The following is a 12,536-nucleotide window of genomic DNA, read 5'->3' on the forward strand; positions in this document are numbered from 1 at the left end:
TTTACAAAACAAATTATATTTTATTCATGTGGACACCAGGACTCAGTTGTTTAGAAAATAGAATGACAAGAAATTACAAGTATAGGCAAAAACATTGGGATTTCTTTTCATTCACCAATCAATTTTTAGGTTTCAGGATTTTTTTTTACCAAACTATGTATAAAGATGATTCTCAACTATATGTTATGAAAGATGTAACGGAATGAGCTGATATACCATTTCACTTTATGCAATAAGCGTGTAAACATGGCCATAAATGGCATTCCTATTCAATACAATGTATAGACTGCACTCTAAAAAAAAGGGTTCCTTGATACATGTATCTAATTTCCATATTAATGAAAAATTTATGAAAAAAGAGTGTAATAATGGGAGTAATAATATTTCAACATTTTCATAATAATATCTAATAATATCTTATATTTCATAAGAATATTGATGTATAATTGATTTCCCTATTCACTTGTTGTCTCCAAACTGCCTGATAAACATGGTTTTAGTCCTGGTGTCCTCTACAGTGAACATGTTTCAATTCAAATAAAAATTCTGTAACAGAGAGTCATATTTTGATTAGAAACCCTATAACATTTTCCTGAGATGTTTATTTATGACAAACAATTTGAAAATGAGTCCGATTTAAAATATAATTACATAATATCATCATATTTCCATAAGAGTGCTAACTTTGATCGCTAAATTAATGTCAGCTATTTTTAAAGACCAAGGAGAAGTTGTTGTCCTGGTGAAACCTCCATACATTTAGTATCTCTGAAAAGCCCTGAATGTGCTCTTTACATGACATTCTGTAGTATTTTTTTTTCTACTATGGAAGTCAATGATGTAGGCCTATCATTAACTGTCTGGTTACCGATATTCTTCAAAATATCTTTCTTTGTGTTCAGCAGAAGAATGAAATTCATAAAGGTTTGAAACAACTTGAGGGTGAGTAAATGATGACATAATTTTCATTTTTAAGTGAACTATTCCTTTAAGCTTGTCCTTTGATAACATGACAACAATGTTGTTGTGGGTTTGTTAGTTTGCAAAGCCATTAATTTGCTATATAAGTTTTTTTGTTTTTTATTTGAAGCATTATCTATGAACAGTCATATGCTTGTTGTGCAATGTGCATTAATGTTAATTTTACTCAATTTCAATATGGAGAGTCAAACATTTAACTATACATATTTCTATGTTGGAAATAAGGGATGAAATAAACTCGGGTAAGGCTAGATGTGATTCCTCCTTAAAAACACATTTAAATAGAATGTCATGAAATAGTAGCCTAGCCTATGTGTACGTCTGATTGGCCATTCCATTCAAGAAACCATCAGATATGTGTTTGTGATTGACTACATTCCTCGACGCTGCAAAATACGTTGTAAATAGAAAAACCTATTTATATTAGTTTCGACGCTCTCAAGAGCACAGTCACCAAATCTGTTTATGTTTATCAGTTGTTTATGATGAGAGTATTCAGCTCGCGCACTGAACAAACGATTACTAATCTTAACGCCTCTGATTGGCCATTGCATTCGTAAACTCAACAGAGTCATGTGTGATTGGTTATAGTGCGCAACGCTGTAAAACGCGTAAAAATATGATGCAACATGATCAGATCTAATTAATGCCGCAATCGACCCTTTTCATTTATCGACCCCCCATTCCACATTGTATTACTAGATTTAGTTTAAATGTGCAGGATCATTTTTGACCAAAGCCTCCGTTAATTTTTGACCAGTGGGCAGCAGAGGATACTTCCCCAACATAACAGACGCTCAACCTATCGGCTTATCTGTTTCTACAATCCTGCCAAGGTGAAGGATTTGCTCATTAATATTAATTACGTTACTCGACGTTCAGTCCGATCAGAGCCATTTGGCTCTGAGTCCGATGAGCCGATGACGAATTAATGTATTACGTGATTGGATGCTCCATGGAGGTTAATTAATATTAATGAGATGAAGTATTGTGTGCCTAGTCTGAGAAACGACGCATTGCGCATGTCAGTGCAAAAGATAAACGAATCGATATTTGCATGTCAACTGAACTGAAGCGCTCACCTAAAACCGATCATTTTAGGTAAGAACATGATTTTTTACATACTTGATATGAGACAAGCCTATTTTAATCATAGGCGCTGCATTTATCTACTGGTTCAGAGCAAACTAGCCCGCTGCGTTTTTAACTTAAGCTTTGTTTTTAGCCAACCAGTCAATGCTCATGTAGGAGCTAATGTGTCAAGGCCTAACTCACAAATGACATTGTATGTTTTTTGACTTGGCACTTCTAAACCATAAACACGACACATGAATGTAGTTTCATCATCTGTCATTAATCCCATACACGACGACGGTTGTTGTTTTGGCAAATAAAATGCTTGATGACATCGAGACTAGGCTACTCCTTCTGCATGACTGCCTCAGTCATGTATTACGTTATATAAGATACAGTAATCCGTATACCGGTATGAAATATTGCTACTAGGGTTCATATCTGATTGAATTGATTTTTTTTTTTTTTTTTTTTGTTCTCCGTTAAAAGTTCTGTTCTATTTGATTTTCAATGAGATTCTGTTATATTTGATTCTCTATTCAAGATTCAATTGCATTTGATTCTCTGTTAAAAATGATATTCTATTTGATTCATCATTATATATTTTCTTTTCTTCGGTTCTCAATTAAAGATTCAATTCTATTTATGTGTCTATTAAAGATCCTATTCTGATTCTTAACTTAAAAATTCATTCTGTTTGTTTATTTATTGAAAGGTTCTGCTCTGTTCAGTTCTCCGTTAAAGGTTCTTTTGTATTTGATTCTCCAATAAAGATTCTGTTACATTAGTTTATCTATTTAGATATTCTATTATGATTCTCTATTTAAGTTTCTGTTATATTTGATTGACTACTACAGATTCTATTCTATTTTATTCTCTAATAATGTTTCTGTTCAATTTATTTTGATTCTGTTCGATTACTTATTGAAGGTTCTGTTTAAATCTCTGTTATAGGTTCTGTTGTATTTGATTCTCAAAAAGATTCGATCTTTTATTAAAGATTCTATTCTAGTTCTCTATTCATGATTCTGTTATGTTGCATTCTCTGTTAAAGGTTTCTGTTTTATTTGATTATCTATCAAAGTTCCAGTCTATTATCTATTTCATTTTCTGTTTTAAATGGTTTTGGTGGTCTTGGATATGCAGTTTTGTTTTTCTAGACATTCTAGTGATGTTTCATTTTGCTTTCAACCTTAGCAAAAAAACAAAAAAATTTGTTGTAAATTATAGTATAATTTGTGTTTTTTCGACCATATTAAATCTTTGCTTTTATCGAAGGTGTACAAAATGGGGAAGGCCCTTTCCCACCTGCCCAAGCATACCTGTCATGATGACTGTCAGGACAGCCTAACCGCATCCCCCGGGTACAGTGCCATGCAGACGGAGGACAATAAGAGCGGGGGAGACGTGTCTCAGTTCCCTTACGTGGAGTTCACTGGCCGAGACAGCGTCACCTGCCCCACATGCCAAGGCACTGGAAGGATCCCGCGAGGTATATAGAACACTTCATCTAGAAAGTTCATGTTGATTGATTTTTTTTTTTAAAGGAAGCCAATCTGAAATGTACACCATGTGATGTGACACGCTGTGACATGTTTATGCAGGCCAAGAAAATCAGCTGGTGGCCCTGATCCCATACAGCGACCAGAGGCTGAGACCAAGGAGAACGTAAGAGATTTTTGTAAAATCAGGGTGTCTGCGGATCCTCAAAGTCTTAAAATGTCTTAATTAACAATAAAATGTCTTAAATCCACTTTTCAAAGGTCTTAAAAATGCAACTGAACTGACACCGTAGTCAAGTTTTAGATTTTATTTTCGCTCATTGCTTTTTGAAATCTTAATATCGTCTAATGCATAAAAGTGAATTAAAATAGAAATATATTACTCTTGTTATATTACTATTTGTATCCCCAAATAAAAATGTATAATTATTATTATATATTTCAGTCCAGTATTAATATTACATTATAGATTTTTATTTTTTTATTTTACATTTGTACTGTATATCTCTGTTAAGCAAGATCATTTAGTTTGTTCGCATTGAAGCCGATGGAAGTGATATGCAGGTCTTAAAATTTTAGAGAAGTTTTGAAAATGGCATTTACAAATATTAAATCAGAAGTGCTGAAACCTGCAGATATTCTGAGAAATGTTTATCCTAATGCACTTTTGTTGAACCAGTTCTCACTGTTTTAGTCTCATTCCTTTTTTGAAGGTATTATGTCTTATATGAAGATATTTATGTTGTGTTTGTTTTACTGATTTAGCTCTTAATCTATGTTTCAGCAAGCTGTATGTGACAGCTTCAGTTATTGTGTGCCTGCTGCTCTCCAGCCTGGCTGTGTTCTTCCTGTTCCCACGTTCCATTGATGTGAACTATGTGGGAGTGAAGTCGGTCTACGTGTCCTATGACCAGAGCAAACGCATTGTGTATCTCAATGTTACGGTAAGTTCCTCCAGAGAAGTCAAACACACGACACAACTGAGTTTAAAAGTGTTCGATGGTGTATCTGCTTCAGCAATAAATTTGAGGGATCCCGAATATGAAAATTCTGTTGTAATTTAAGGCTGGCAATATCACCCTTATTTTGCAATCAAGTAACCAACTTGGTTACCATTGGAAGATGGTTAGAGAAAAACTGGACGTCACACACTACCAGACTTTCAAGTCGTTTCAAACACAACAAACTCACTCTCACACGAGATCTGTGTATTGTATTTCATCCTGTCTGTCGTTCCAAATCTGTATAATCTTTTTCCTCAGACAGATGCTTAGCAGGTTAATGCGGGTTTGAAGACAGATTTTTTTTTTAGATGTCTGTTCATCCCGTTTAATTGTCTTTATTTCCTTTAAAGAACTCATTGAATATTACTAACAACAACTATTACTCGGTGGACGTGGCCAACATCACAGCCCAGGTGCAGTTTTCCAAGACTGTGATTGGAAAGACCCGCATTAGCAACATAACCACTATTGGCCCCCTGGATATGAAGCAGGTAGAGCTGTACTTTCAATAGCTGTTAAAATGTATGTTCCAGCATATATAATCTTTAATCATATTTGTGTTATACTTAATTATTTTTGTCAGATTGACTACATGGTGCCCACCACCATAGCTGATGAAATGAGCTATATGTAGTAAGTATACACACTTTTTATACATGAAAACATGCAGCAGTTTGCCAGTTTTGCTTTGAGATGTTACTCCACTCTTCCACCAAGGGGGGGGGGGGGACATATGGTAACATGTGGTTTGGCACTGCAAGGATGACCAGCTGTCCTTCCTGTCTCCCTGTAGCACTGTCTTAGGTGTCTTACTTTAGGGACATTGAGGTTTATTGCTCTGGCCACATCTGCAGTCCACATGCGTCCCTACAATCTATGGCATGTTCACGCAGGTGATCAGGGACCCTGGGCATCTTTCTCCTCTCCAGTAGAAAGGTCTCCTTAGTGTCCTAAGTTATTGGAACTGTGACATTAACCGCCTGTAAACACCTAGCATCTTAAAGACTGTTCCAGGTGCATGTGCAATAATTGTTTATGGTTCATTGAACAAGCATGAAAAACTTTGTTTGCCTTTGCAATAATGGGGAAAGGTAATGATGTTGCTTTTATATGCAAATCATTGGTAATGGGAAAGCTTTGATATGCAAAGCATTTTTATTTATTATTTATTTATTTATCCCTAACAGACCTTTTCAACTTCATCTGTTTTACAGTGACTACTGTACTCTGCAGAGCATCAAGGTGCACAACATTGTGGTTATGATGCAGTAAGTATTGTGCAAAACACGTATATTGTTTTGACTGATTTTTAACAATAATTGATAAACCTTTAAAGACAGACCTACTGTGATTTCGATGGTACATGCTTTTGTTGAAAACGTGAGTGTTATTTTTGTATTTTTTTAAATAATCAAATTTAACAGCGGAATTCCTGGTGAAAGCGACATAACCCATGATTCTGCAAAGAAATCTCCACCAATCAGAGAATCAAAACAAGCAAATCAGAACCCGCCAAAATAACCCTTTAGCATCGCCGATTCCCATAAAGCACTGCAAATTACGTGACAGTCAGTATCCCTATGTGCTCATACTACATAGATATGCATATTTTGCAATAAAAAGAAAATGTTTTATCTATATACAGAATAAATATATTTAAAACAGTTTTATAGACCTTATGTGCCAAAGAAACCAGCGCACAGCCATCTTTAGAGCTTCCGTTTTTGCGGTAGGTCTGTATGTTTCTATGGCATCGCTGTCGAAGAGTAATTAGATGAAGTCTTTACCACATTAAAACTGTTAAGTACACAGTTTTGTACTTTTTTGTTTGATTTTCAAATATGCTTTTGATTCAATTGGTCTGAGAAAATGAAGGAAGTACATGTCCAACACTTATTTAACAAAAAACATTGGAGCTGTTGTGCAGCACTTAGCACACATTGCTATATGTTCAGCAGTCACGCAGGAAAAGCAGGTTTGAGGTAATTATAGTGCAGTCAGGTAAATATTCTTGGTTTATTTGTTAGTAACTCTGCTCGTTGGTTTGCAGGGTAACCGTCACTACAGTGTACTTTGGCCATGCTGAGCAGGTGTCTCAGGAGATGTACCAGTATGTGGACTGTGGAGGAAACACTACAGCTCTGCATGAATATAGTCTGAATACTCCTTGGGCAGGGTAGAGCTGATCCTGATAGTGTAACATCACCCTGTCCCTCACCTCTCCATTCCATGTGTCATTGTTTTGGCAAATCTGTTTGAGGGCTTACTGCACTTCTGCCAGTGAACCACTAGATGTCAGGGTGTTTGCAATTCATGAATGATGCACTTTATTTTCTCCAAGCAATATGAACATTACGGGGTTTGCGTAGTTCTCATTCCAGTTCACTTTGCCAAACAGAATCGTTCATTAGTGTTGCGGTACAAGATACCTTTTGACAAAGTTCCCTTGTCTTCAAGCACTACCTATTTAAAACCCCTCTGATCTGACTTGATATATTTATGTATTTGACGCCAGCTTTTTGTCAGCTGTACTTCGGGTTATTATTTTTATCGTGTTGAGCCTGATATTCAATGACGAGATCAATCTTAACCCAAACACACTAATACCTCGTTCCAGTTCCACAGAGTTGGTTCGTGCTCACAGACGGCATTACATGATGCTGTTTTCTGAGGGGGAGTGGGGGATGCATATTTGAGATTGCTTTCAACTACTGTGTGTTTCATACAAAAGGATCATGTGACCACTGAGGGAACGACATTGTAGATAGCACAAAAATTGTGCTTCATGTAAATGTTTCAGTCTATTTATTTTGTTGCACTTTGATAGCAAAATTTCTCATTGTCACAGTTTATAAGCTGGCAATCTCCATGAAAAGTCGCCTCCAAATGCAAACTGATAAAGCACTAATTACGTAGAACCACAATCACTGGGACCTGAGAGCATCTGACTACTTAAATAACGGAGGATATTATGAGATGATCATTCCTTCTGATTCCTTATTGTTCAGAATTTAAAGGCATTTCATATAGAAGTGTAGAAGTTTGCTTATTAAAACTAGATGTTACGTTTAAATAGAGAGAACTTTGATAACGTTTTAAACAAGATGGTCTATATAGAAATTTACATTTGTAAACATTTTAATCATGTTTTTAAAAAAAAGCTTAAAAGATGATATACTTTGATGAAGTATTGCCTCTGTAATAGAAGTGGCTGCTAACATGACTTGGCATTTTTGCATTTCCTAACAACTGAAATAACATGACACTTACTGGTTTCCATGAAAATAAACATGTTTTGAGTCACTTGTCTTTTGTTTCTAGGAATTTATGTGAGAAAAAGAATAACATGTTTAGTTTGTTTGAGGGTGTTTAAATAAATTTTCTTTATTTTATTATAATATTGCTGTAATGAAAAAGTTGTTTTATGTTTCGGGTACATTTATAATTCTATATAAAAGCACTCAGTATATATTTATATTTTATATATATGTATATATATGTATATTTATATATATACACTCAGTAAATACTTTATGTGCACAGGATTTAATTCCCGTTTAAGCTTTGTGATTATTTGTTGCATGAACAAATGTGCAAACACATTGATCTATTTACTGGACCTGTAATTTAACAATAATAATAAGTTTTAATAATAAAGCACTTTCCTAAGCTCAAGGTTTGCTTTACAGGGAGATAATGAAGTAAACATGGCATCAACAAGATACAACCATATATTAATAAATATATACATGCATATTGACAAAAACTAAACACAGTAAAACGCTAGATGGAGGTAGACACTTTGAGAAAATATTTTTTTAGGTGTGATTTGAATGAGGATATAGTAGAGGTGTCACGAAGTGCCATAGCACTGAATGATCTAACACCCTTTGATGAAAGACAAAAGCATGGTACAGTAAGCAGTTTTAAAGGCACACTATGCAGTTTCCATTTTTCTCAAACAGCGACCCCTAGAGTACTTGTATTAAACGTTAGTGTCGTAAATACCACTCACGCAGAGCCGTCTCTGCACTCGTCCGACCGCGCTTTCTTCGTCGACTCTGTCTGAAATGAGTGCTAGTGTCTTCCATAGAGGCTGCTTCATATGTTGTTGATGTATGTGACTTCGTGCCGTAAAGCAAGTTGTGATTCTCGCAAGATTTTGCGGAGCGCCACCTCTCAAACTTGCAGTGCTGGTTTTGTCGGCGTCGGTCAGATGATCTAAGAGAGCGAGGGGGAGAATAATAGTGCAACAGATCAGACAGATAATCGGGAGCAAGATCATGAAGGCATTTAAATGTTGCAAAGATAATTTTATACTGAATACGGAAATGGAAAACCACTGAGATTATAGAGCAAAGGGGTAATGTGTTCGGACTTCCTGACTTGAGAAATGACTCATCTGAGACATTTTTTACTGATTGTAATCTAGCAATTGCTTTAGCCAGCAGTCCAATAAGAAGCAAATTACAGTAGTCAAGACGTGAGGCTATCAAAGCAGTTTTTGATGTCAGCAATACAAGTCAGGCATTTAATGAGTCAAGAGGAATAGCAGAAGCAGAGCAATTTGTTACCAAGGAGTAACAAATAATTATTGAAAAAGAAGATGTCCAACAACAAAGCCTTGAGGGACACCTTGAATGAAGTGGGGGATTTGAAGTTATGGACAGAAAAGAATAACTGTCTATCAGTGAGATGGGATGTAAACCAAGAAAGAGCTCTACCCGTGATGCCTGTAGCTGAAAGATGAGAGAGAAGTATGTGATGGGATACAGTGTCAAAAGCTGCTGTTAAATCAGACAGCCAGGATCAGCAGATATAGGAGAAGGTCATTGGTCATTTTTAACAGTGCTGTTTAAGCGCTATGGCCTGATCGAAAACCAGATTGATAGGGATCAAGAAGATTGATAATAGAGAGATGAGATGGTAACTGAAAGGAAACAGCTTTTCCGAGCAGTTTAGAAACAAAATGTTTTATTAAATTGATTTTATTATAATATTGCTGTAATGAAAAAGTTATTACATCACACGCACGTGAACAGCGTCGGCCAATAATGACCCAGCGCTCTGACGTAGAACCCAGAAGCGCTGCACAGTGTTTACTACACGATCAGCGTAGGAGACTGACACAGACGAGAAGAAATTGTTGAATAAAGTTATTTGTTTCGTTTTTTTTTACGTTTCGTTATTAATTTAAAATAATTTGCATACAAAAAGTATTCTCATCGCTTCATAACATAAAGCCTGAACCACTGTAGTCACATGGACTATTTTAACGATGTCTTTAATACATTTCTAGGCATTGACGTCCAGAAGTCTGCCAATTTGTTTAAGCAGTCAGAGCTCAGGTATGCCAAGGAGAAGCATGAGATGAAGATACCATAGTTATCATGGGGGTGTGTTTGTCCAAGGGTTCAGATATAGCAGAGTTGTAAGTAGAGATAACAGCAGAAGGACAATAAAAATCAGAGTAAATAGACAGAGAAGATGCATTAATGGAGTTTGAGAAACAGTTTCAATATTGTGATAATTAATAGTAGTTTTGACTGCAGGTTCAGGAAAAGGGCAATCAAATCTAAGTGTTATCAGTTTATGGTCAGATATACCAGTTTGTGAGCCAGAGATAGATATATTATAAATTCTCGAAGTACAAACAAGATCAAGCTATGTGACCATGGCACACATGAGTAGGGAAAGTCTCAAAATTGACATGTACAAGACATTATAAAATTCAGTCATGAAAACTTTCACACCATTCTGGTAGACAACTGCAAGGCCGCCACCTCTACCATAGAGACGTGGCTAAGACGTGTTTATATCCAGAGCAGAGGGAGTAAGAATGTTTAGATGAAGGTAGTCATTTGGTAACTTGCAGGTTTCCGTGAGGAGTAACATATCCAATTGTTTATAAGTAATAACTTATTGGATCAGTTTAATTATTTTTACCTAGGCCTAACAAGATTTAGACAAAGTAAACAAACTGAGTAAACAACCTGAAACTTCAACTCCTTTTGAAAAACAGGAAATGCAATAAAAGGGTGCTGACATCATTTATGATACTGCATTCAAACCTGAAACTTGAGTCTCTTACTAAAGCAGATCAAAAATAAAAAAACTTTTAAAAAAAGTCAACATATTTAATGCTACTTTTTCACAATAACGCATAAAATTTAAAAGAAAAGCGCTTACACTTTATTTTAAAGTGTCCTTGTTAGAGAGCAATCATATAAATAAGAACTGCGTAATATTAATTAACAACATGTACTTACTAAAGGGTTTGATTAAGGGTTAGTTCATGAAAAGTTAATAAATGTCACTATGAAATCAAAATTGACATTGCTTATTTTTTATGGAATAATAATTATTTATTATTATAAATAATTTATCTGTGCACATCATTATTTTGTAATTCATGTATCCTCATAACCTTTAATCAAAATAACTTTCCCTCACTCTTGCAGCAACATTTCTTTTCTTCTCTGATGATGTGTTTACTGGCGTGAGGGCGGGGCAACCTGTCACTCACATGACATCACAGCAATAGCAAACCACCACAATACAAGCATCCAATCGATTCTCAATGGAGAAAATCAAGTACCGCCATTTTTTTTTTCTTGTTCGAGAAGCTCAGATATACACTCACCTAAAGGATTATTAGGAACACCGGTTCAATTTCTCATTAATGCAATTATCTAATCAACCAATCACATGGCAGTTGCTTCAATGCATTTAGGGGTGTGGTCCTGGTCAAGACAATCTCCTGAACTCCAAACTGAATGTCAGAATGGGAAAGAAAGGTGATTTAAGCAATTTTGAGCGTGGCATGGTTGTTGGTGCCAGACGGGCCGGTCTGAGTATTTCCAACGCATTCTCATCCCAAGTCGTCATATACTGATGCTTTTGACATTTCGTCTACATCGAACGCACATGGCACCCTTTAGCGTCAATATGAGACGCACAGAGCTTTGTTCGGTTATGGGTAGGTTTAGGTCTGGGGTAGGGTTAGGGTTAGGGTTAGACCGCTAGGAGGCGCCTTCTGGCCCATATCTATCTGCGTCTCATATTGACGCTAAAGGGTGCCATGTGCGTTCGATGTAGACGAAATGTCAAAAGCGTCAGTATATGACGACTTGGGATGAGATCGGGCTGGTATTTCACAATCTGCTCAGTTACTGGGATTTTCACGCACAACCATTTCTAGGGTTTACAAAGAATGGTGTGAAAAGGGAAAAACATCCAGTATGCGGCAGTCCTGTGGGCGAAAATGCCTTGTTGATGCTAGAGGTCAGAGGAGAATGGGCCGACTGATTCAAGCTGATAGAAGAGCTACTTTGACTGAAATAACCACTCGTTACAACCGAGGTATGCAGCAAAGAATTTGTGGAGCCACAACACGCACAACCTTGAGGCTGATGGGCTACAACAGCAGAAGACCCCACCGGGTACCACTCATCTCCACTACAAATAGGAAAAAGAGGCTACAATTTGCATGAGCTCACCAAAATTGGACAGTTGAAGACTGGAAAAATGTTGCCTGGTCTGATGAGTCTCGATTTCTGTTGAGACATTCAGATGGTAGAGTCAGAATTTGGCGTAAACAGAATGAGAACATGGATCCATCATGCCTTGTTACCACTGTGCAGGCTGGTGGTGGTGGTGTAATGGTGTGGGGATGTTTTCTTGGCACACTTTAGGCCCCTTAGTGCCAATTGGGCATCGTTTAAATGCCACGGCCTACCTGAGCATTGTTTCTGACCATGTCCATCCCTTTATGACCACCATGTACCCATCCTCTGATGGCTACTTCCAGCAGGATAATGCACCATGTCACAAAGCTCGAATCATTTCAAATTGGTTTCTTGAACATGACAATGAGTTCACTGTACTAAAATGGCCCCCACAGTCATCAGATCTCAACCCAATAGAGCATCTTTGGGATGTGGTGGAACGGGAGCTTCGTAGAGACCTGCGCGGG

General features: G+C 36.6%; 1 protein-coding gene across 1 annotated transcript; it reads left to right on the forward strand.

Moving 5' to 3' along the window:
- The first annotated feature begins 1,972 nt into the window (after window positions 1-1,972).
- Window positions 1,973-7,864, forward strand: tmem106bb (transmembrane protein 106Bb). The gene is made up of 8 exons (XM_082186903.1): window positions 1,973-2,082; window positions 3,334-3,547; window positions 3,660-3,723; window positions 4,342-4,501; window positions 4,912-5,052; window positions 5,145-5,194; window positions 5,776-5,829; window positions 6,612-7,864. Exons 2-8 carry the CDS (start codon window positions 3,343-3,345, stop codon window positions 6,739-6,741), a joined length of 804 nt encoding a protein of 267 aa, XP_082043029.1. The 5' UTR covers window positions 1,973-2,082; window positions 3,334-3,342; the 3' UTR covers window positions 6,742-7,864.
- Window positions 7,865-12,536: the final 4,672 nt, after the last annotated feature.

The sequence above is a fragment of the Leuciscus leuciscus genome (assembly GCF_965113295.1).
Source record: "Leuciscus leuciscus genome assembly, chromosome: 12".
Classification (NCBI taxonomy): Eukaryota; Metazoa; Chordata; class Actinopteri; order Cypriniformes; family Leuciscidae; genus Leuciscus; species Leuciscus leuciscus.

Bases quoted from the DNA above. Each gene is read 5' to 3' on its own strand.
- tmem106bb (XM_082186903.1), top strand. From the start codon at position 3,343: ATGGGGAAGGCCCTTTCCCACCTGCCCAAGCATACCTGTCATGATGAC. The intron at 5,053-5,144 runs GTAGAGCTGTAC...TATTTTTGTCAG, and splicing joins GCCCCCTGGATATGAAGCAG to ATTGACTACATGGTGCCCAC. The intron at 5,830-6,611 runs GTAAGTATTGTG...GTTGGTTTGCAG, and splicing joins AACATTGTGGTTATGATGCA to GGTAACCGTCACTACAGTGT.